The sequence below is a fragment of the Calidris pugnax genome, unplaced genomic scaffold, assembly GCF_001431845.1.
Source record: "Calidris pugnax isolate Ruff unplaced genomic scaffold, ASM143184v1 scaffold135, whole genome shotgun sequence".
Lineage (NCBI taxonomy): Eukaryota > Metazoa > Chordata > Aves > Charadriiformes > Scolopacidae > Calidris > Calidris pugnax.
Window position 1 is genome coordinate 1,175,709 of NW_015090961.1, and position 24,786 is coordinate 1,200,494.

Below are 24,786 nucleotides of genomic sequence, written 5' to 3' on the forward strand. Positions count from 1 at the left end.
GTATTGACCAGTTCTGAGATGGCTTTCATTTCGATGTTGGAAATGTTTGTCTTTAAATCCCAGATGGGCACCGAAAATCAGGAAGTTTGGGGAATAATAGGGTTGTTTCAGGCATTAGAATTAATTGCTCATAGAGTTTCGATCTGAAGGTGCTGTTTGTGCAGAAATCTGTGTCAAAATCTTTTACGTCAACCCAATGGTGAGGGGAAGGACTGAGTGAATATGTTAAAAAGGGGTAGAAAGAAGGGTGTGGGTAGCCCTCAATAATTGGGGAGAGGTGTTTTTTTCCCAATTACTGCTAACTGCAAAGAGAATTTGGTGCTTTTTGGGAAGAGCTGGTCGCATGAGCTGTGCAGCCCAGGTATGGTGGACTTGATGTCCTGGGATCCAGGACCTTGGTTCCTCTCCATGCTTTAGCCTCGCATCAGGTTTTTGCCAGGTCAGCAGAGACATTCAGAATATTGTCTTCCTTGAGTATTTGGGCTTCAAGAGCAGCGTGAAACGAGACCAACGTGCAGAGTTGTCCTCTGGTTTGACTCTGGGCTCTTCAGAACGCTGTAGGCAAAAATTGCTTTGATTGGAGCTGGTTGTAAATCAGCCCTACCTGCCTTGACAGCCCACTTGGACAGAGCTTTTCCTGGTACTTGTGATGCGTTTCATAACTGTCTGGCCTCTGGAAGGAAAACAATACAAGGAATCCCTAACAGCAGGTTGATTTAATCATTTTACCAAACGTGCCAGTGAATTGTTATCACTCCTGGTTGCCTGGGGAGCTGCTAGTTTGTCGTGTCAGAAACCTTTCTGAAAATACATGGCGTTTGTACTTGGATTTTTACAGCTCAGGTCTGACGGGACAAATTCATTGATGGGGGGAGCATGGAGACCTTTGGAAGGGAGGAGGAAAAAAGCTTTTTACGTGGACGCTCCTGTTTTCTCCGTGCATGAGCTTTTAGTCGGTCTGCAAAATCTTGCTGCGTTTGAATCGTGTAATTATTTCAGTCTAAAATTGCATTTAATGTGCTTCACCCCTGTGTTGGCTCCAGGGGTTGGTTGCCTCTGAAATGCCACCGTGAATCCTGCTCCCGTGCTGCCAGTCTCCCCTGGGTGACACTTCCAGGAGAGCTGTGGTGGCCAGGGAGTCACTCCTTGCGATGTTCCCCATGGCAGCAAAGCCCTGGTGTGGACGTTCAGCTGCTGAGCCATGTCTGTGCCTCAAAAACTCGCCCCACCAGCCCCACCAGCCAGCTTTTCTTGTGTCACTCTGGCGTTATGAAGGGCTTTCACCAGAGATCTAAGCGCAAGATGGGGCAGTGTTTTGTTTGAGGTGCGAGCTGTTGACATACGGTCCAATAAATGTAGTTATTGGAAAAGCTAAAGATAATATTTACCTTGAAAAATCCATAGTTGGGAATAAATGGCCACATCTGCAGCTGAGGGGATTATTGTCTCCCAGAGTTGTTGCTGTTCAAAACAAACCCTTGTGTGTCTTATCAGAGCTTTCAGAACACAGAAGGGGATCTGGGTGGCGTGAGAGGGCAGCAGATGGAGGTGATAACTTCGAGTCCTGCTTGGGGAGGCACTCAGTTACTGCCTGCTGGAGGTGGGGGTTCTGCCTCTGCCCCCCGCGTCACTGGTGAGCTATTTTTGGGGCGTTTGGAGCTCTTTTTGGAGGTTCCTAGATGGTAGAGTCCATGTGGGAGGCAATGGCAGGCTGAGCTGCCTGGGTTTGAGGGGAATGGACCATACAGTGCAGGTGTCTCATCAGGACAAGTGGCCAGAGTTGAACCCCAGGGAGGAGTTACCTGTCGGCAGCAGGGTTTGAAGACACTTTCCAGTAAGATGCTCAGTGCCCAACATCTGTGGCTTTCAGGTGGAAATAAGGAGCAGGACTATGACTTTTACCCTTGTAATTTATGGGTAGGACTGGGCTGGAGGACGTGGAGCGCTGTGGTCCCACCTGGGCAGAGCCCTGGCCAACCTGCTTTGGATTCAGCAGTGACCACGCTTCAGGCCAGAGGCTGGATGTTCTAAGTGTATTGACCAGTTCTGAGATGGCTTTCATTTCGATGTTGGAAATGTTTGTCTTTAAATCCCAGATGGGCACCGAAAATCAGGAAGTTTGGGGAATAATAGGGTTGTTTCAGGCATTAGAATTAATTGGTCATAGAGTTTCGATCTGAAGGTGCTGTTTGTGCAGAAATCTGTGTCAAAATCTTTTACGTCAACCCAATGGTGAGGGGAAGGACTGAGTGAATATGTTAAAAAGGGGTAGAAAGAAGGGTGTGGGTAGCCCTCAATAATTGGGGAGAGGTGTTTTTTTCCCAATTACTGCTAACTGCAAAGAGAATTTGGTGCTTTTTGGGAAGAGCTGGTCGCATGAGCTGTGCAGCCCAGGTATGGTGGACTTGATGTCCTGGGATCCAGGACCTTGGTTCCTCTCCATGCTTTAGCCTCGCATCAGGTTTTTGCCAGGTCAGCAGAGACATTCAGAATATTGTCTTCCTTGAGTATTTGGGCTTCAAGAGCAGCGTGAAACGAGACCAACGTGCAGAGTTGTCCTCTGGTTTGACTCTGGGCTCTTCAGAACGCTGTAGGCAAAAATTGCTTTGATTGGAGCTGGTTGTAAATCAGCCCTACCTGCCTTGACAGCCCACTTGGACAGAGCTTTTCCTGGTACCTGTGATGCGTTTCATAACTGTCTGGCCTCTGGAAGGAAAACAATACAAGGAATCCCTAACAGCAGGTTGATTTAATCATTTTACCAAACGTGCCAGTGAATTGTTATCACTCCTGGTTGCCTGGGGAGCTGCTAGTTTGTCGTGTCAGAAACCTTTCTGAAAATACATGGCGTTTGTACTTGGATTTTTACAGCTCAGGTCTGACGGGACAAATTCATTGATGGGGGGAGCATGGAGACCTTTGGAAGGGAGGAGGAAAAAAGCTTTTTACGTGGACGCTCCTGTTTTCTCCGTGCATGAGCTTTTAGTCGGTCTGCAAAATCTTGCTGCGTTTGAATCGTGTAATTATTTCAGTCTAAAATTGCATTTAATGTGCTTCACCCCTGTGTTGGCTCCAGGGGTTGGTTGCCTCTGAAATGCCACCGTGAATCCTGCTCCCGTGCTGCCAGTCTCCCCTGGGTGACACTTCCAGGAGAGCTGTGGTGGCCAGGGAGTCACTCCTTGCGATGTTCCCCATGGCAGCAAAGCCCTGGTGTGGACGTTCAGCTGCTGAGCCATGTCTGTGCCTCAAAAACTCGCCCCACCAGCCCCACCAGCCAGCTTTTCTTGTGTCACTCTGGCGTTATGAAGGGCTTTCACCAGAGATCTAAGCGCAAGATGGGGCAGTGTTTTGTTTGAGGTGCGAGCTGTTGACATACGGTCCAATAAATGTAGTTATTGGAAAAGCTAAAGATAATATTTACCTTGAAAAATCCATAGTTGGGAATAAATGGCCACATCTGCAGCTGAGGGGAGTGAGAATGAGTGAGCTGCTTTCAACTGAGCCACCCAGCCCAGGTTTCACCATCCGAGGATCCAGGCGAGCCGGTCAGGTGGGTGAGTGAGCAGCCTAAAGGGATGTATATTGATATAGCAAGCAGTTTTCGGGGGGGAAAGGTTTGCTCTTCGTTAGCCACTAAGTAGCTGTGCCTTCTCCTTTGGAGTTCTGCCACCATTTGTGACCCTTTTCTTTCTCTTCTTCCTTCTCCTCCCTCTTTCTCCAGGGTTTAATGCCATGGCTGCAGATGAAAGCGCTACGGAAAAGCAAGCGGGGGAACCAAAAATGGCAGTAGACGGTGAAACCAACGGTTCCTGTGAGCACAGCGAAGCTGGGAGCCACCCGAACCCAGCTAAAAACACTCAGGACAATACGAAAGTGAGCCAGCAGGACTCTAGTACTAAATTAAATAGGATAGCAGAAAACGGCATTTCTGAACGAGATGGCGAGACTGGGAAGCAAAACCATATGAAAGCTAATGACTTCACACAGACTTCTGTAACGGGGAGCAATGGATATATTCTCACCAAGCAGATGGCACAGGAGCAGCCTCTAAGGACTACCAGCACCTTTGCTTCTCTCACCGGCCATGCTGCAAAAACCCTTCCAGGAGGAGCAAGCAAAGGGAGAACTGTGGGCTCCTTTTCTCAGATGCAAGCCACGATGCCAGCCAAGCTCGGGGAGGGCAGTAAGGACATGGATGCTAAAAAAGCCACCGCTGCTAACGCTGAAGTCAAGGTCCACAGAGCACGGAAGACAATGCCTAAACCCACCCCTAGCCTGGTAATGTATATGCCCAGTCCTGCCTCTGCGATTGTTCTTGGCTTTCTTTGAGTGCATAGTTCAGAGGTCTCTCACTGAGTGGATTGATTTTTAATTTTTTTGATAGATATACTTTTTTATTTTTATTTTTTCTCTTCCTACAGAGAGGCAGAGGTGTTAAAATAGAGTCACCTGGCCACCATCAGCTCTCTTCCCCGATGTGTTTCTAAATATGTAATTGATCAATTCCCTTCTCCAGCAGATCTATGGGAGACACTAAATGGCCTTTCTCCCCTGGTTGTGTTGCTCAGCAGCCGTCTGCTGAAATCCAGAGCTGCTGCTTGTGAAACAAATTAAGTTTCTTATAAGTTCGACCCAAAGGAAATTAAGCATAGTGTGTTAACTTGGGGCTTCTCCTGAGCTTGGAAGCTGTCAAGAAGCTGATGTGTTCGGCAACTTGATTGCCTTGTAGTATCGTTATAGTAGTAAAGCAGATGATGTTTTCTCTCTCTCTCTCTCTCTCTATGTTGCCTGCAGTAACGCAGCTTGTTCAGAAATCTTCACTCTGGAATCCTTAGGGGTGGATTTACCATCACTTAATAAAACACAGCTCTGCCTTTTTTTTTTTTTTTTTTTTGAGGCAAAAGGAGATGTGAAGTCATCTGTTGTGTTCATGTTATAGTGGGGTGAAGGGGAATGGGTCTTTCTTTCCTGTTGGCCAAGTTTGGTTCTTTTGATTATTTTTTATGGTTCTTTTGCCAATAGGGAATAGATATTGGAAGAGGCAGATCTCCAGAGTGAGCGCTTGGTCTCCAGCCCTGTGGCACTTTCTATTTAGAATCAGAGAATTGCCTGGGTTGGAAGGGACCCTTCAGATCATCTAATCCAACCATCAACTATCTTTAGCTACAATGAGCTAGATCCTCTCCTTGTGCTGTGTCTAATGATGGAGACTGGCCGTTAGGTGTCCTGCACCTAGGTCAAGGAAAGGATTGCAAGTGTGAGTGACACCCAGAGATAAACAGGGAGCTGTTGCAGCTGTGTAAAAGTTGGTCACAATAACAACCAGTGTATTATAGACCAGCCAAAATCACAGAATCCCATGGGGTTGGAAGGGACCTCTGGAGATCATCCAGTCCAACCCCCTGCCAGAGCAGGGCCACCCAGAGCAGGTTGCAGAATGTGTCCAGGTGGCTTTGGAATGTCTCCAGAGAAGGAGACCCCACCATCTCCCTGGGCAGCCTCTGCCAGGGCTCTGCCACCTTCACAGGAAAGAAGTTCCACCTCCTGTTTAGGTGGAACTTCTTACATTCAAGTTTGCGCCCATTTCCTCTTGTCCTGTCCCTGGGCACCACGGAGAAAAGCCTGTCCCCATCCTCCTGACACCCACCCTTGAAGTATTTATAGGTGTTGATCAGATCCCCCCTCAGCCTTCTCTTCAGACTAAACAGCCCCAAGTCCCTCAGTCTCTCCTTGTAAGGGAGATGCTCCAGGCCCCTCATCATCTTTGTAGCCTCTGCTGTCCCCTCCCCAGCAGTTCTCTGTCCTTCTTGAACTGGGGAGCCCAGAACTGGTCCCAGTGCTCCAGCTGGGGCCTCCCCAGGGCAGAGCAGAGGGGCAGGATGACCTCCCTCTACCTGCTGGTCACACTTTTCTTGATGCCCCCCAGGATGCCATTGGCCTTCTTGGCCACCAGGGCCAATGGGCTGGCTCATGGGCATCCTATTGTCCACCAGGACTCCCAGGTCTTTCTCCTCAGAGCTGCTCTCCACGCACAAAATGATCCTCAGATGTCACCCACCTGTGGCAGCACAGCCATAATGTGATGGGAAGGTCTCAAAGCTGTGAATCCCTGTGGTCTGGAGCAGGGGAAGAGAGGTGGGTGGGGGAAAAACCCCAAACCCTAAATAAATACGTGTGGCAGGGATCCAGCCCCAGATGGGGAAAGGTCCCGGTGGCTGTGGCACCACCTGTGCCTCCGGAAGCAGGTGGGGAGTCCAAAGAGCACATCAAGATTAGGAACCTCGTGGGCACCAGGCCTCAAAAGCAGGGCAGAAACCACACCTGCCATGATGTCCCCACCCTGCTCCTCAACCACTCCCTTCCCCTCTGTCTTTCCCTGATTGCATTTGAATTCTCTCGCCCCCCTGCCCCCGCTGTGTTTTCGGGCAGGCAGGCAGGGGGAAGCCCGGATGCAATTCATCCAGCCTGGTGAAAATCTTGAATAAAGCTGTCTCTTACCCAAACAAGGCTTTTTGTAACCCAACCTGCCTCTGAGCTTTCCTCCAGCAGCCTCTTGTGCTGCTTCAGTGAGGCCGAGCAAACCCCCAGACCCTTGTGGAATTTGAGAGGGCGAGATCCCTCGGGGCTGAGCAATGGAAAGAGGCATTTTCCCTTCTAAAAGACAACTGCCAGGTTAGGAGGGAGTGTTTGCCTCATTCATAGTTTATGATACATCAGAAGAATATTTTTACGCAACCCCTTTGGGCTTCAAGGTTTGTCTCTAGAAAGCTGCGTGCGGCGTTTGCGGAGGTTCCCAGCCCGGGTGCTCCAGTGGCTCTGATGGTGCTGGTGCTGGGAAACCAAAGCCTGCAGGAGCTGGTGGGGCTCTGCAGAAAGATCTAGAAAGCTCTAGAAACCTTTGCAGAGGTTCCCAGCCCGGGTGCTCCAGTGGCTCTGATGGTGCTGGTGCTGGGAAACCAAAGCCTGCAGGAGCTGGTGGGGCTCTGCAGAAAGCCCCCAGTCTGTCCCCAGCACCTCTGGCCGTTTCCCCAGGGCTTAAAATAGGGGGAAAAGCAATATTTCACAAGAAGGATGGTAAGAAGGGGCCGTTCCCATGTTCTCTGCACATCTGAATGCAAACCCAAGATCTGATCTCATTTCTGCAAGACAATAAAACATCTGTTTCGTTCAGCCTTCCTGATAATTACTACCTAATTTTTCCTCATTGTCTTTCACATTTACAAGCTATTTTCTTTTGAGTAGCAGAGTCCTTGCTACTTGTCAATGCTGGTTGTCATTTTTCTGTCCTGATTATTTCTTTGTTGAGCTGCTTACAAGAGGCTCAGCAGCAGAGCCTTGCAGTCACTTCTCATGCACCACCCTCCACAGTCACACCTTTTCCCCTTCAATACCACCTCGATACCAGTTGCTGTATTCCAGGAAATAAATTGTGGAAATCACCCAGAAATGGGTGTTCCAGCACGCGGTAGTTTTCTTTGGTGATATTTTTTAGAGCATTGTTGTTTTTCTGAGTAGTCTCTTCTTGCCAACCTGTGCTGCCTGGGAGAAGGAGGGGAGGAAGGTGTTTTGTTGCCTGTAAAGTGTCACCATTTGTTCCTCCCGGCTCCTGCAGAAACCCACTGGGGCTAAAAAATTATTTTCTGTAATCCAATAGCTCTCAGGGGACCGTGGTAGCCTTTTCCTGCGTGTGTGGATTGTTCTTTGAAAGGAAGAAAACAATTTTCTCACAAATTTAACCGGCTTTTTCTCTGTTTAGGAGTTCCTTCCTGAATTGGGATCGAAGCTGAATCTGAAACAGGTGACAATTTTAATTGATGTTGTCGCATGTTAAGGTGGTTTTCAAACAGAGCCTCGGAAGGGTTGTTGGCAGCATCATTTCTGCTCCCCTTCGAGCAGAGCAGTAACACAGGCGTTGCACCTGGAGGGAAAGAATCTTTCCTTCTTTCCTAATCCATTTACAACCTTAATAAGAACCCAAAAGTTTCCAGGACCAGGCAACAAACAGACTGAAAGGCAAGTGTGTGCATGTGTGTCCTGTGTGTGCAGGAGGCCCCTCCTGCTCAGAAACGGCCGTGTCTGAGCTTGACATCACTCAGATGTGTCTGGAAGGGGTAAAAGATGATAAAGGTAGGGAAAGCATCCCATAGTTATCTCTTGAGACGGGTGCCTGAACTGGGAATCCCAAGTTGTTTCCGTTCATGCCTTGGTGCCCGTGAGGCTGTGTATCTCTGGTGGTATTTTTTAATGCTGAGCAGAGGAGCGGGACAGGGGAACTCCACTGCCAGAAGACACAGTGCAGAAATCTCTATCTCAGCCTGCTTCACAGTGTGAGCCCAGAACATCCCAGTTTGAACTGGGAGAGACAAAGCCTGGGCAGGAAGGAGGAGCTTGGAGCAGGAGCTGCTTTGCTTATATTGGTGTTTCTACTGATATTTGTCTAAATACACCTTGAAGCAGTGTTGCCACTAAATATCTGGTCCCAGGACCGGGAGGCTGCTTTCTCTCTGTCTACTCCCAGGTGTTGCTGTTGCTGTAAAGCATTCTTTTCCGTGTCGGTGCCCAGCAGCACCGCGGGGATGAGCTGATGTGGTCTGTGGGTTGCTCTGAAGGAGCTCCTGGCCTAAGAACATCTTGAGTTCCTCTCTCGGGGCCAGGCAGGTGTCACTTGGTGGTTTGCGAAGCGTTGGGGATTGCTCAGCAGGCTCAGACCCTCCCAGATGCAGAGAACTCGAAACAAAGGGCAGGTCCTGGTGGGGATGGTGGATGGGATGTTGCTTCCTTGGGATGGGAGGAAGTAGATAAAAATAAGAGTGCAGGGCATAGAGAAATAGAGCTCTCCTCCTGATTGCAAGTGGTGCTGGCAGCTTGGCTGAACCTAGAAGGTGCACCCATGGAGGATCCTCTGCAGAGGGCTCCCGGGGCATGCAGGCAGATTGAAGGTGTCCATGTGTGCAAGCTCAGCCACACTTAAATACCCCTGATGGGAGATGTCCTTCAGGAGTGATGAGGCCATAGACCCCACCACTGGGCTTCTTATACAGAGGGTTTACTTTAGAGGGAGGTAGAAAGTGAATGTCTACTGCACAGTACTTTTAGTGTCATATTTAACTGGTGGTGCTCGGCTGATGGTGGCTGCCCCAGACCACAGCCCACAGAAACAACCCTCCCAGGTCCCCAAGCAGAGCTACTTCTGTCTGGAGGCTCGTTGTTGACACTGCTTTGAGCTGCCCTGCCCTGACTGGTGTGTGACACTCCATCCCCTCCTGTGGCTTCATCTCAGAGGGGACAGAGAGGACAAGTGGGCTCAGTGTCCACACCTCTGGACGCTGGTTTTAGACCCACCAAGTGCAGGTTTGTAGCTGTAAACCCGTGCAATTTCATGCAGATACCATGACCACACACAAATCAGTGCAATTGTAATCAAAGTCACACTGGAATCTGCTCCTCTAAATGGGCATGTGTTAATCTGTGGATAAAAGGGCATTAATAGGTGGCTCACCCTTGTGGCTTTTCTGATCTAGTTTAAGACCAAAGCCCTGCAGGTTTCCTTTTGTCCCTCCAAGGTAAGGCTTAGGGCAGGGGTCAGGATCTCCCCCAGCACCTGCCCTGAAAATCAGTAGTGAAACTATAATTCTGCAGCTGGGAAGGGAAGGGAGTAGCACCACTGAGCTCCTACAGGCGCTCTCATCTGCCTGTGATAAATTTTTTATAGCAGACTGATATTTCTTGCTTAAATATCATTCACCAGTTGTTAGAGGCAGGTACCCCTGGGAGCTGCTGCTTTGTGCTGTTCAAAGGCAGCGCCTCGGTACAAATCTCGTTACCCCTCCGCATCCAGCTGATGGCTGGAGAGATGAAGGTGGCCTCATGACATCTGCCGTGTTGCCCGGTGGCAGTGGTGGTTAGTTTAGTCCTCCTGGCTACTTGGCTTTGGTTTCAAGCTTGTACCGTGTCGGAGATGAAAGTCCTTAAAAGAAGACAAATCATATGAAGAGCGGCTGAAGGAGCTGGGGCTGTTTAGTATGAGGAAGAGGAGGCTGAGGGGAGACCTCATCACTCTCTACAACTACTTGAAAGGACCCTGTAGAGAGGTTGGTGCTGGTCTCTTCTCACAGGTAATTAGTGACAGAACGAGAGGGAATGGCTTCAAGCTCCAACAGGGCAGGTTTAGATTGAACATTAGGAAGGAATTTTTCCCAGAAAGAGTGGTCGGGCATTGGAACAGGCTGGCCAGGGAGGGGGTGGAGTCCCCATCCCTGGCTGTGTTTAAGGGCCGTTTAGATGCAGTGCTGAGGGACATGGTGTAGGGGAGGACTTTGTAGAGTAGGGGAGATGGTTGGACTCGATGATCCCAAGGGTCTCTTCCAACCTCAATGATTCTATGATTCTATGATTCTAAGAGAAACAAGACAGCTCATAGGTCTAAGCTGGAGATGGTGTGGGGTCTGGAGAGCGATCATCAGTCCTTCTGGGGTGCTCTTTGAAGCTGCCCCGCTCCAAAGCGGGACCTGCAGGACCGTTCCAGAGTCCTTGCACCAGCACAGGGCTGGAGTTCTGGGCTGGTTTCTCTTTGGATGGTGTTAGGTTCCTCACTTTCGTAAGGAAAGACCTCTTAATTGCCAGGCTGTGGGAAGAATGCCTGGTGCGGTCTGTCGAAGCAGCGCGGGGTTTAATTAGTAAGGTTTGTTTGTTCTGTATTTTTGCTTTTGGAAAGAAGAAAAAAAAAAAAAAAGAGGATATTCTGTCTTTTGCCATTTTCAGTAACTTCTCCCTGCTGCTGTAGGGGACTTCTGTGCCAATAATAGAAACACGGTTGATCCCATTAGAATGTAGAAAGCATTTGAGATTAATTTTTATAAACACAGAAAACATTGTGTTCTTCTCCCAATCTAAGCAGTTTTTTGACAATTTTTCTCACAGTGCTGTCGGAAATACTTGTGGTCCCCACAAGCATCTGTGGCAACATTGGCCTGAGCCTTGGAATAGCCTTCTTCAGCTTTTTGACTATTCCATGCAAAGTCCATCATGAAATACAGACTTTACAGCCTCGTGCACAAGATGAGCTGATACCGCATGAGAAGCTGCAAGAAATGAAGCTGTTAGTGATGCAGTTTCTTTCTCTTATCATTTTTAGTCCTTTCTTGGCCACCAGTGGCCCACATGTGTGGTGGTGAGGACAACGTGTGAACATGGGGAGCGCAGACTGCATCTTGGAGTTGCTTTTGCACAGGGTTCTCCTCACTGTATTTCTTTAATGCTGTGGTTGAAAACTGTGCCTGACTGCAGCGACGGAGTTTATTTAGCATCAGGAATAGTTCTTCTTGCCTCTAATTTTGCTCTTTGCAGTGGAGTCCGTGTAGGTGTTACGTGAAGACACCTCTGCTGTCTTGAATGCTTGGTGGTTTAAGTGAAGGAGGATGATCTTCATCCAATTTCTGAACTTTGGAGCCTGCGTAGTTAAAAATACGGGTGACTCAAAAGCATGCTGACCCTCGTTAGTACTCTTAGGAGATTGGTCCAAGCCCAGGAGATCACTGCAAGCCCTGCATCGCTCCCCTGGCCTGGTTGCTTCTGCTTCACTGGTGCCAGTCTGGCATCTTCCACCTTTAGCAGAAGACCCTGAGTCTTCAGGAAATGAGGCAGGGACGTGTTGGGATTTGTCACAGTGAGTTGGATGAGTAGATATTGACTAGGGAGCAGCTCTGTTGGGTTTGTTGAAGCATCTGCTGTTCACAGCCCCTTTGTGCTTTGCTAGGACCAGTGTCCTCTGCTGGGAGAAGGTAGGAAGCTGGGAAGCAGGAGTGTGCTTGGATGGATATTGGACTGCAAGTGGTACTACAGATACCTGCTTGGTGCTGTGCCTTCTGCTTGGAACAGGGAGGGCAGGAGGAACCCATTCATCATGAAACTGGAAGAAGGTGGCACGTGACATGAGCATGAATTACTGTCAGCTGTGCCAGTGTAACCCACAGAGGTGGTTTAGAGCTGGGTTCTACCAACCCCAAGCTGGGGCAGAGGGTGGCAGGGCTGGAGGTGGTTGTTCTGCCTGTTATGTAGGAGAAACCATCTGCGGTTTTCCTTGGACAGCCTTTTCACAGAATCACAGAATTGTAGGGGTTGGAAGGGACCTTTGGAGATAATCTCCTCCACCTCCCTGCCAGAGCAGGGCCACCCAGAGCAGGTCCCACAGGAACGTGTCCAGATGGGTTTGAATGTCTCCAGAGAAGGAGACTCCACCACCTCCCTGGGCAGCCTCTGCCAGGGCTCTGCCACCCTCACAGCAAAGAAGTTCCTCCTCGTGTTTAGGTGGAAGTGTTCCAGTTTGTGCCTTGTTTGTCACCTCTTGTCCTGTCCCTGGGCACCACTGAAAAAAGCCTGGCCCCATCCTCCTGACACCCTCCCTTTAAGTATTTATAGGCGTTGATCAGATCCTCCCTCAGCCTTCTCTTCTCCAGACTAACCAGACCCAAGTCCCTCAGCCTTTCCTCATCAGAGAGACGTTCTAGTTCCCTCATCATCTTTGTATCCTCTGCTGTCCCCTCTCCAGAAGTTCCCTGTCCTTCTTGAACTGGGGAGCCCAGAACAGGAAACTCACAGGAGCTAAGTGGACATGCAGCACTTTGAGAAATCCTCTGATGGTGCTGGGGGCTTGGATCTGTGAGCTTGGTGTTTAAATAGAGCACTGTACTTTTTTTCTGTTTCTGTTTTGCTTTGATAGGAGCCTGGTGTGCCCCAAAATGATCTAGCACCCACTCGCCCACTCCCAGATATGCAGCCCGTGTAGCTTTTGCCTTTCATTCTTTAATTTGAACTTCCCCGCTCTCCTCTGCTGAGCAGTGGCACGGGCTGGTTGGGACAACCTGGGCAGCGAAGGACACAGAATGTCCATGTGAGGAGGGGCTCAAAGTGAGCCTGAACCAGCTCTTGGCCAGCGTGATGTAGTTTGAAGGAAGAAGACATTTCCCAGCAGACTTCCTCTGTCCGGGGAGTATTTAAATGTGGAGCAGAGCAGAAAAGCTCAGCGTAGGAGACCAGGATGGGCTGTACCTACAGGCTGGAGTTAAGGAACTGGCAGAATTGGGAGACGTTAGAAATGGGGAAAGAATAAAGTTCCATTCATTTGCTGGAAGAGTAAAATTTAATAAGAGCAGCAAAGATGTAACTGGTTTATCTAGTTAAGAATGAAGAAGGATGGTGAGAAAACTGAGTATTATAAGTCCTTTCAAATCTTTGCTGATCCTTTTTATTACAATCCCTGGATTCAGTAATGTTATACATACATATATTTGTATATATGAGGGAGATACATCTTTTACCACTGGCCTGCCCACCTTCCCGTGCCATCAGGCTTCCAGAGAGATCCAGTCACCTCTCTGCAGGAATTCTTGTTCTTCAGCATTGCTGTGTATGCCTCCAAGGGACAATCCAGATCTCACAAGGCTTAATTTGATATAAAAAACTGTTTTACCGGAATTGCCGTGAAAAAGTCACATTTAACAGTTGTCATGCAGCCCTATTGAAGCTTTTTAATTTATTTCCATATTGTAATTACAGGGGGAGAGAAAAACCCCAAGCTAATAACGTACTACTTTTTCATTTAAAATTTGATTCTGTTCTTCCAAAGAGCCTGGCATGGGCTGGATGGGAATTCCTGGTGTTTGGGAGGAACAGCACATTTTATCAGAGACCAACTGCAAGAACCTGTGCTTAAAGGACAAAAAGTGCAGCCCTTACGTACACTTGTGGAAGGCAGCTCTTTGTCCCCCATCTGCCTCTCCCAAGCTCATTTTTCTAATTTTAAGTTAAAAATGGAAAGTGGTGGATGTTCCGAGGGACTCAGGAATTCTCAGAATAATCTTGTAGCCAAGAGTCACCGGTAACCTTTCCATCTATGAACTAGGGACTTTTAAGAGGTATAAATAGTATTGTTGGGACTATTCTTGGCATGCTGTGCCCAGCACTCCTGACGTACATTTTTTAAGGGGTGGAACAACTGGGAGCAGTCTCAGGAGTGAGCCAATGTCCAGAAAGTGGTCCTACGGACGCTTGATTTGCTCTTTCTATTAAACTTATTGAAGAGAAAATTAAAAATGCAAAAAAGAGTTGATCATAGTCCGTAAGTATCTACTTGGAGCGAGAGTTTCTGATGATACAGGGCATTTTAATTTAGTTGAAAAAACATAATGCATTTAATTATTTGACAGTGAGAGCAATTAAACGTTGGAACCAACATATCAAAGGATGTGGTAGATTTGTCGCCTTTGAAATCGTAAATCCAAGACCAGATGCCTTTTAAGAAGAGATGTGGCAATTCAGCCAGAAGTTATGGGCTTGATGCAAGGAATCATTGGTGATTTGATGGCCTTTTTATGCAGGTCATTTTTGATTATCGTTACAGCTTCTCTGCCTGTGACCGAGCCCTCACTCTCTGCCCACAGTGTGCACGTGGCAGAGCCCTAATTAGGAGGATCAGCCGCTTCTCCGTTTGCTCACAAGGTCACACCGCTTGAAAGTGGTGTCTGTCTGAACCTGGACTTTAAAGAGTGGTTTTGTTGCTCGCTGCTTTTTATTCCTTTCTTTTCTTTCGCCTGGATTCCTCTTTCTGTTTTGGCATTTCAGCTGTTGCTTCAGAAGTCCCATGAAGGAGTATTTTCCTGCAAGCGGAGCAGCCGCTGCAGGGTTTGTAATCTCCAAACGGTGCTCTTGGTTTGCTGGAGCATCTCGGCCAAACCTGCCTCCTGCTTGACAGTTGGGTGGACAGATGTATGGAGAAGCGTTGGATGCAGCTGGGGTTAATCCAGAGGGCAAATCCAGTGTAAAAACCTGGATGGAGATGAGGTTAATCCAGAGGGCAAATCCAGTGTAAAACATCAAATCAGAGTGGCAGAGTTTACCCCCAGCTCTGTTGATGCAGTGGGTGCTGCAGGAGGTGCAGCTCTTGGAGACATGGGGCTGTAGGAACCCCATGGAAGGAGACCTGTCACTGAGTACCAGCTCGGATCAGAGCAGGTGGGAGCTCCCCAGGAGCCTGGCTCCAGCGATGGAGAGTGCAAAATGACCACAAAACTCTCTTGGTTTTTAGCAGGAGCTGGTAGCCTGCCCCGTGTTTGGTGTCACGACACCTGGATGGGGAGAACCTGGCATAAAGTAGGCTTGGAGTGGTCTTTGCCGTGGCAATGATAGGATGGCAGGACGGTTGGTGAACCTGCAGTGTCAGGCAAATACCTTCCTTGCCCGTGTTTTGTTGTGTGTTACAGTAGAGGTTGGAGCCTTTGCTAAGAGCTGAATGTGCCAAATGCTGTCTGAAAGGAAGGATCCCTTCCCCTTATGGAATCACAGAATCATATGGGGTTGGAAGGGACCTCTGGAGATCATCCAGTCCAACCCCCTGCCAGAGCAGGGTCACCCAGAACAGGTTGCACAGGAATGTGTCCAGGTGGGGTTTGAATGTCTCCAGAGAAGGAGACTCCACCACCTCTCTGGGCAGCCTCTGCCAGGGCTCTGCCTCCTTCACAGGAAAGAAGTTTCTCCTCATGTTTAGGTGGAACTTCTTATATTCAAGTTTGTGCCCATTTCCTCTTGTCCTGTCCCTGGGCACCACTGAGAAAAGCCTGGCCCCATCCTCCTGACACCCACCCTTTAAGTATTGATAAGCACTGATGAGACCTCCTCTCAGTCTTCTCCAGACTAACCAGACCCAAGTTTCTCAGCCTTTCCTCATCAGAGAGATGTTCTAGTCCCCTCATCATCTTCGTAGCCCATTGCTGCCTACTCTTCCTAATTGTCTCTGCAAGACTCTTCTGGTTCATGCTTGATGTGACAGCCGTGCTTGGGACACATTTCAGGGAATTAGTTGTATTTGCTGCATTTGTTGGCCTTCTCCGGAGCCAACCAAAGGCCTGTGTCAACAGTGTCTGACCCTGTTCATCACCCGCCGTTGGTTTGGACCTGCTGGCCCTGTCTCTGCGGGGTGGCCTCTCCCCTTCAAAGGCAACAGCCTTCAGCAAGTGAAGGAGCAGCAGGATGAGGGTGTTCTGTGGTCTTCAGGCAAAGCAACACTCTTTGCTAGAGGAAGGGCTATGGGGTTTTGCTTTGATTGTGTGGTCCTATCTGGAAGCGAAGGGGACTGTGCTTGAGAGAAAATAATTAAGTTTATTTTCTTGATTGTTTTGGTTTTTTTTTCCTTTTGAATGTGGAGGCTCAATTTAACTGCATTTTGTTTTCCAGCATGCAAGTAAAGACCCCAAAGATGGGAGAGACAGCAGAGATCAAAAAGAATCCAAGGAGGAAGGCAACAAAAACATCCTGGAGTTTGGGAAGCCGTTGCCGTTGCCCTCTCTCCCGGGCCTTCACCAGTCACTACCTCAGAACCAGAGCTATGTGGCCACCACGAAGTCGCAGACGGGTAAAAAGGGCAGAGTTAAAATTCCTAAGATCACCCACCTCCTGGAATTGTGTGTATGGGGTTGAGTGGGAGATGAGGCAGGTTAACAAGGAGCGAAATCTCTTGTTAGTACCTTTTTCCTACTGCATCTCCTTTGGGCATCCTGTTCCTGCTGCCATCAGACCTGGTTTGACAGACGCCGTCTCATGTAGCTGCTTCTCTGCAAGCGTGATGTTTGTGTCCTTTGGCCTCCCTCCTGGTCTCCTGTGGATGGTGTAGAGGGTACATTCTTGCAGTCCTCTGTTAAAGTAGCCTCCCAAGTGCAGTCCCTCGGTTTTCTGCTCTGCAGGTGCTCGGTGTGGGCAGGTAGATGTTCTCCTTCCAGCACCACCACACCCAGGATCACTCTTGCTGACACTTGTTATCAGAGGAGACACTTCCATCCCATCTTCCTGTGTGATGTTCTGAAGGTGTCTCTATCAATTGCGAGGGACTGTGTCAGTCACCACAACTGATTACCGTAAACTACATCCTTATAAATAATCATATTGGGTTAACAGATTTTTGGGGAGGTCTCTTCATAGATTTTTGGTGAAATTTCATCGTAGAGAGATGAAGAAATGCTTTCAAGGAACAAGCTGTGCAGCTGCAAATGCTGATACTGGTGGTGGGGCTGGCTGTCCCCTGCTGACGCTGTGCTTGGAAGAGCCTGTGCTAAGTGTCCTTCTGATGTGAATTCACCAAAGACAGCACCAGGCAGCGAGGTGTGATGACTGATTTGATTAGAAGGCCAGGAGGGAGACTTAACAAATTAAGATCCAATCAAAGCAGTGAAAGGAATCAAACAAACTTCCATAGTAGGTGTGAAATGAGGTTAAATGGCAAACGGCTCTTTATTTAAGGTACCTTTTCCCTACGTGTTCCTCAGTTATTGCACAATTGCTTTTATTGTAAGTCGGTGTTATTGGCCTTGCAGTATCTATTTGAGCAAGTGGGCTTCTATTCAGCCTCCTCCAGCATCAGCAGCACCACCAAATGCAGGTTAATTTAAGGATTTGATAATGTATATGGTGCTGTAGGGGCCAGAAGGAACGTGGAGAGGATACTCAGAATTTGGGTGGGTTTGCGGCGCTGGCAGAAAGCTCTCTGTGTGTTTGCACGTGTGTGTGTATGTGTCATCTTTTGGTTGTCTTGTAAATAAGTAAGTTGGAGTGGGAAGCCTTTTCCTGAGATCAGGCCCTCAAATGTGGTTCCCCCAGTTACAGCCTCTGCTCTCTGTCACTTCTCCTTTTCATTCCCAAGCAAACTTTGGGGTTTTTTTGTTTCTCTTTTCCAGCTGCTGCAGTATCTCGGAAGAAAAAACGGAGAATGGGAACCTATAGCCTGGTTCCCAAGAAAAAGACCAAAGTGTTAAAACAGAGAACAATGATTGAGATGTTTAAGAGCATAACTCATTCCTCTGCGGGTGCCAAGGTGAGGGGAGCACTGAGCCCACTGGACACGTCCGTTGTCACTGTCCATGTCCCTTGTCCTGGCACACCAGCCCCATGGTGCTGCTCCTTCCTTCCAGGAGCTTCCAGGTGCTGGCTGGTTACCGTCACCATCTTCCATTCTGAGTCTACATCTTCTCTCTGGTGACACCATCCTGGCTGTAGCAGCCTTGCTGCTTTGAAAATGGCTCTTTGAGGGTGGCTGTACCAAATCTTAAATAAACATTTTCCAGTGGAAAATGTTTCCTATGGAACTGGGGAGATTTCAAGCATACCCCATGTGGTAACCCTTTTGTTTCTGAGTCCTCAAGGTAACAGTCTGGTGTGGCTGCTTGAGGCTCTACGGCAAAATACCTGGTTACTTTAAAAAAGTTACAACAGGGACTTCCTTCTAGTCGAATTCCACTTTTGCTGCAACCCATGGTCTTTGAATTCAAGGAAAACAGTGCCAGGCTTTCATGGAATGGAATGAAAATCCCTCTCTCTGATTTAACTTCCCTTTCCATTCCCTTGAACCATTCTTGCACCCTCGGTATGCCATGGTGGAGCTCCCTTCCATGTCTGAGTGAGACTGCAGGGCTCTGAAGGCTCCTGCCCAGCAGTTCTCCTCCCTTTAGTGCCTTCTACAGCCCATGAGTCTGGAATGACTCCTCGTGGCTCCTCGTTCCCCAGCTCAACAGGGTTAGGTGACGCATGGCAGGCTCTCAGGCTGGCTGTGCTGGTGGCACTGAGGAGCTCTGGAGGGACACAGAGCCAGCCCCTGGGATGGATTCACCTGCTCTGACCTATGAATTGATGTTGTCTTTGTGGCTCCTGTGCTTGGGCGACTTTCAGAGTGAAAAGGACCTGGGTGATGCCAGCCCTCACGTGAACGGGGAGAGCATAGATGTAGACTCTGAAGAGGAAGACTCGGATGAGTTGGAAGAGGATGACGATCACGGAGCAGAGCAGGCAGCTGTGTTTCCTGCAGATGATAACAGGACCTCTAAAGACAGCGCGTCCGACGCAGACAACACCCGAAAGGTATTCACATGCCCTGGGCAGGACCTGAAGGAGCAGGATGGGATGCTGCTTGTACCCAGGGGGTAGGAGCGGCACAAATTGAGACAATTTCTAGGTCTTCTTAGCCTGCCAGATGGCAAAAAGCGCAGGAGTGGAAATGAGGGGGTTTGGTGACCTTTTCCTGCTCCCCATTGCACCTGTGAGAGTCTCCCCATCTCCCCCCCCAGCTTCAGCCTTGCTAAATAAGTCTGTGGTTCACTCTACATGCAGAACCCTCACCACATTTAGTTATGGGATTCACTGAACCGTAAGAGATGTCTTCCTCATCTTGCTTGTAGCAGGCTCATAATGCACTAAAATTGTCTTAGACATTTTTTCCCAAATTATGATATATAGTGTAGGCATGAGGCTGGTTTTGGATGATCATGGAAATTAAGATTTGGCTGGAGAACTTTCTTCTGGGTTCGATTTATTATTTTTTTTTTGCCCTGTACCATCCCCATGGACGTACCATGATGTGCATTAAGAACCTTGGAGTTCTTGTCCTGGAGGGGAAGTTCTGATAGTCCGTGTGCAGGATGATAGAGGGGGGGGCACAGCAGGATGATGGGGGGATACTCTGCCAGGTGGGGGGCACAGCAGGGTGATGGGGGGATACTCTGCCAGGTGGGGGGCACAGCAGGGTGATGGAGGGATGCCTCGCTTTGAGAGACCCGACCTGACTGATTCTTTCTGTCCTTGGGCAAATGGTGGCTGCAGATTGATGATGTCGAGTCTGAGGAGGAACAGGAGTCAGGAGAGTCTGTGGAGGAGGAGGAGGATGGAGATGAGTCTGACTTGGTGAGTCTGGCTGCTAAATGTGTCTTTCAGCCTTTGTCCTGTTGATAATATTTTCCCCTTTGCGCTGCTGCCAGAGAGAGAACGGTGCAGTTTCAGGTCTCTCTGACAAAACTCACTCTCTGAAACCACCCACACACAGAGTATTGTTTTCCACAAGGTGCTTAACCCTGATCTGTGATACAATTAATTGCTTTCTGCTGCTAATTGATGGGCTCTTGTTTGTTGTTTTCAACAAGGTGTCAAATGCTTTTAATCGTTTGAATGTTGGTAGAAATATTGAGGGGTGATTAAATTCTTTAGATGCAGACTAGGAGTGGTAGGAGCCAGCAGTGTTTCTTGAACAACCTGAAGCTCAGCAGGCCTTTTTGGAGTCTGGGTGGAGTTGTTCCCAAATCCACTGGCCCAGCCCACAGCCCAAATTCACATCGATTTGATGTGTAACCTCCTTTTTTCAGGGAGACACAAAGATCACACAAACAGACAGACACACTCCCTGGGAGAGTATAGTGCTAGGGCAAGACTTTCACCAGCCGTTGGTGGTTTTTAGGTGGCTGGTGAAGAGGACCTGATTTTTATTTAAATTGTTGTTCACTAATTGTCTCTGTCCCCCACCCTCCACTTTACTTTAAAATTTTGCTCCCTTTCCACAGCACCTCAAGTTGAGGAGCCAGCATTTAAGGCACCCCAACTCTTCAGTCACCTTTGAGAAAATCCTTGGTTTCATTTTTTTGATGTTTTGAGCTGAAAGTAGAAATGATCATAGAATCATAGAATGGTCTAGGTTGGAAGGGACCTTTCAGATCATGTAGTCCAACCATCAACCCAACACTGACAAAGCCATCTCTAAACCATATCGCTGAGCACTGCATCTACCCATCTTTTAGATACCACCAGGGATGGTGACACAGCCACTTCCTGGGCAGCCTGTCCCAATGCTTAATAATCCATAATGATGATACTAAGTGAATTGTTGAAGCTTTTAGGGTCACTTTGCTTGTGCTTTGACACAACGGAAGCCAGAGAGGCCCGAGCAGCAGGGCCTGTTGCCTCCCCCTTTCTTTGGGTAGCTGAGCTGTAGCGTTAGCTCAAAGCAAGGCTTGCAGTCAAGACCAACCTCCTAAACTCATATCTCCACGTCCTACACAGTGGTTTTTGCTCTACTCGTATCTGGTGAGTCAGTCCCTTCCCCAGACAGGGACTGGCTCAAATGCAAACCAGCGTGATGCAATTGATGTGAGCCACGTGGCGGGGCACGACCGAGCCCACGCTCGGGGAGGGTTGGGGGGACGGTGTAGAGACACCGTAGAGCTGCCCTGGAGATCTCCTGGCTCAGCACCACCTTTGCCTGGCTTCACTCCCCGTGATAACAGGGCATGGTGCGGCATCGGCATCCCCTCAAGGTAGGCCATGGAGATGGGGCTTGACCCAGCCGCTGGGAGCGGGAGCAGGAGGTTTTTCGTAGGTTTGGTGGGAGATGGATGAGGTTCAGGAGGTGGCAGTTCCCTTTTGAGCATGACTTTTATGATTGATGCGTTGAAAGCTGCCTTGCAGGGATGGGGTGCCCAATTCCCTGTTCTGATGTTGGCTTTGCAAACCCACCCCAGACAACTGTGTTTTTTAACCCAACTCCTTTTTAGATTCATGTGTGTCTGGCTGTTTGCTGCGTGACTGGTCCCTGCTGCTGGGACACCCTCTGGGGGCTGCTCTGCTGCTGTAGAGTTCAAGTCCCCCCTGGGTCCATCCCAGCCCTGTCAGGTGGCCCTTTAGGTGCAAGGCAGGGTTTGGGTGGCATTTTCTAGCACGACTGTGGAACATGGGGAATATTTTAGTTTGAAAAACCCACAGTTTTTGTGGGGAGAAGCTAAAAGCGTGCGTGTGCCCGAGGTGCTCGGCTGCTGCTGCGATGAGTGTGGTGTAAGAGCCTCCGTGGAAGAGAAAGTGAAGCGTGCACTACTGAAATGACAGGAAATACACCCACACGTGTGCTTGTGTTTCCTTTTCCGTGGCTATAAAGACATCTTAGCACCACTTGATTTCAAACCCCCAGTCCTTAAGGCCTTTTTGCACGACTCGAGCTGGGAGAAGGCTCTCTCGCATGGGCGCAAGGGACTGCTGGGACGCTGATGCCAACATGCCTTACATGCACGTGGCCTCTCTGGTTATTCAGAGCTCGGAGTCCAGCATCAAGAAGAAGCTGCTGAAGAGGAAAGGAAAGACAGACAGTCCATGGCTGAAACCCACCCGCAAGAGGAGACGGAGGAATAAAAAGAAACAAGCCAGTGTGTTAGGTAACTAATTGTGTTTTGTTCCTTAACTACACGGAAATTAGCTTTCCAGGTGGAGGGGTGATGGCCTTCCATAGGGCAGTGGCTCTGTGGAGCTCGCTCTTCCTTTTCAAGGATGGGCTGTATGATAAACCAGGGTGTGAAATGGCATCTCACTGGCAGTAACTGGTGGTGTGAGCACTAACAGCAGGATAAATACGTTTTGTTCATGAACTCCCTGTATTTTAGAGTATCCAAGAAAGACCTCATGGACTCATGTCCATGTGGAGTGTGATTAGATGCAGAAGGGAAAGGAAGAACCACCCTAGAGTGATGCTTAGTTGCTTTTGTACAGATATTTTTCCAGCTGAATGGAGTGTGCAGGTTGTCTTTGCTTATTATGAAAGCTTCACTGTGTTTGTAATGAGCTCCCTCTGGCCCATCTCATGGTGGGGAGATCCTTCAGGTGGTCATTCTTGTTTGACCTAAGTCATCCAGCAGTCAGGAGAAGGCTTTGGTGGCCTTCATCTCCTGAAAGCTTTGGGGTGGGGAGAACCAGGAGTGCAGGCTGGGTGTGATACTACTTCTTCAGGAAAGGTAACAACATGGGTAAAAAAAGGCAGATAGTCTCTGAAGTGAAGCTGTGCCTTCAGCTTCGTTATTAAGGTTTCACACATTCATTGCTATCAAAGGGTTTATTCTTCTGTGTTTGCTAATTCGTTGCAAACAGGTCATTTTTTTTAATCAGCAGATTTGTGGCTGCTTCTGAGCTAAATGGGCACGTTTCAACCTCTGGTCTGTGCCTGGGGTTTGTCAGTCACCTGGTTTGCTCCTCTTCCTCCCAAGGCGGCTCAAGAAACAGGGGCCATTGATCCAGAGTGAATGGCTAATCCTTAATTTCTGATGCAGACTGGTTTTCCACCCCTTCAGGAAAGGTGGTAGCCAGTCCTTCAGGCTAACACAAGTCTTTGGGCCAAGCCTGAGTGGGAGCAGCAAACCAGGAGGGAAACAGAAGAGAGTGATGATTCTCACAAAGGCTCCGAGATGTCCCCACACAAGCTCTTCCCAGCAAAAAATCCCCTGTACAATCTCTTCCCAGCAGCAGCTTTGTTCACTTAGAGCCAGAACTTGGCTTTTACATTTTTCCCCTCCCATTAAGCTGGATGTCACCCCAGCAGTCAAGAGAAGGCTTTGGTGGCCTTCGTCTCCTGAAAGCTTTGGGGTGGGGAGAGCCAGGAGTGCAGGCTGGGTGTGATACTACTTCTTCAGGAAAGGTAACAACATGGGTAAAAAAAGGCAGATAGTCTCTGAAGTGAAGCTGTGCCTCCAGCTTCATTATTAAGGTTTCACACATTCATTGCCATCAAAGGGTTTATTCTTCTGTGTTTGCTAATTCGTTGCAAACAGGTCATTTTTTTTTTTAATCAGCAGATTCGTGGCTGCTTCTGAGCTAAATGGGCACGTTTTTCTTCAGGAAAGGTAACAACATGGGTAAAAAAAGGCAGATAGTCTCTGAAGTGAAGCTGTGCCTCCAGCTTCATTATTAAGGTTTCACACATTCATTGCCATCAAAGGGTTTATTCTTCTGTGTTTGCTAATTCGTTGCAAACAGGTCATTTTTTTTAATCAGCAGATTTGTGGCTGCTTCTGAGCTAAATGGGCACGTTTCAACCTCTGGTCTGTGCCTGGGGTTTGTCAGTCACCTGGTTTGCTCCTCTTCCTCCCAAGGCGGCTCAAGAAACAGGGGCCATTGATCCAGAGTGAATGGCTAATCCTTAATTTCTGATGCAGACTGGTTTTCCACCCCTTCAGGAAAGGTGGTAGCCAGTCCTTCAGGCTAACACAAGTCTTTGGGCCAAGCCTGAGTGGGAGCAGCAAACCAGGAGGGAAACAGAAGAGAGTGATGATTCTCACAAAGGCTCCGAGATGTCCCCACACAAGCTCTTCCCAGCAAAAAATCCCCTGTACAATCTCTTCCCAGCAGCAGCTTTGTTCACTTAGAGCCAGAACTTGGCTTTTACATTTTTCCCCTCCCATTAAGCTGGATGTCACCTGTCCCATCCTCTTTGTGACATCCATGGTGAGCTGGAGCTCTCTGCCTGGCCGGAGCGTACCTGGAGCCCTGTGAGCAGGTCGGAGAGAGGAGGAGGAGGATGTGCTGAGCCCTGGTTTCATCCCTTCCTTGTGCCATTTAAGCTTCTGCTGCCGATGCAGTACAGCAGCAGTACAAATGTGCCTTTCGGAGGCAGAACTTGCCTCTTTTTTTCAGTTGATACCTACCTACGTGGAAAATCTGTCTGATCAGGGGAGGAGATGGGAGATCAATCGTGCCATGTGTGCCCAGATGTTGCATTTTCATAATTCTGTGTGCATCTGTACTCGTGGCCTCTGAGGAGCCTGCCTACAGCCTGCTGCCTTAACTATGGCCCTTACGCCTGCACGTGCTTGCGCGGGATTGATTTATTTCATTTTTAGGATTATTTTGAGCTGTGTGAACACGCGTGTCCTTCCATCCAGGTGCCGAAGCCTATAAACCATCCTTGGGAGGCCGAGAGGGCCCCGGGCAGGAGAACAGCATGGAGTACATGGAGGTGTCCCTGGATTCCCTGGATCTGCGGGTGAAGGGGATCCTCTCCCAGCCCGCGGGAGGTGAGCGGGGGCGGCCGGGCCGGGTCCCGCCGGGGCCGGGGATGGGCTTTGGGACCGGGGCCGGGACCGGGCCTTTGTTCCGCCGGGCGGGGCCGGGGCGGCGGCGGGGGCCAGGCTGCCCCCTGGCGGCCGAGGGGACCGACCGGCCGGGGGGCGG

At 49.0% G+C, this 24,786-nt stretch overlaps 1 protein-coding gene across 15 annotated transcripts in view; it reads left to right on the top strand.

Annotated features, from left to right (window-relative positions):
- EHMT1 (euchromatic histone-lysine N-methyltransferase 1) overlaps positions 1-24,786 on the top strand; it is a 151,133-nt gene that overhangs the window by 85,034 nt on the left and 41,313 nt on the right. For 7 of the 15 annotated variants that reach the window (XM_014952373.1, XM_014952375.1, XM_014952371.1 and 4 more), the window contains 8 exons: positions 3,722-4,278; positions 7,757-7,798; positions 16,228-16,414; positions 17,721-17,857; positions 18,709-18,897; positions 19,636-19,716; positions 21,764-22,004; positions 24,498-24,629. In XM_014952373.1, the coding sequence (XP_014807859.1) occupies positions 3,722-4,278; positions 7,757-7,798; positions 16,228-16,414; positions 17,721-17,857; positions 18,709-18,897; positions 19,636-19,716; positions 21,764-22,004; positions 24,498-24,629 (1,566 nt within the window). The remainder of the gene's footprint in view (positions 1-3,721; positions 4,279-7,756; positions 7,799-16,227; positions 16,415-17,720; positions 17,858-18,708; positions 18,898-19,635; positions 19,717-21,763; positions 22,005-24,497; positions 24,630-24,786) is intronic. The other 8 variants (XM_014952374.1, XM_014952381.1, XM_014952377.1 and 5 more) reach the window with 6 other exon arrangements.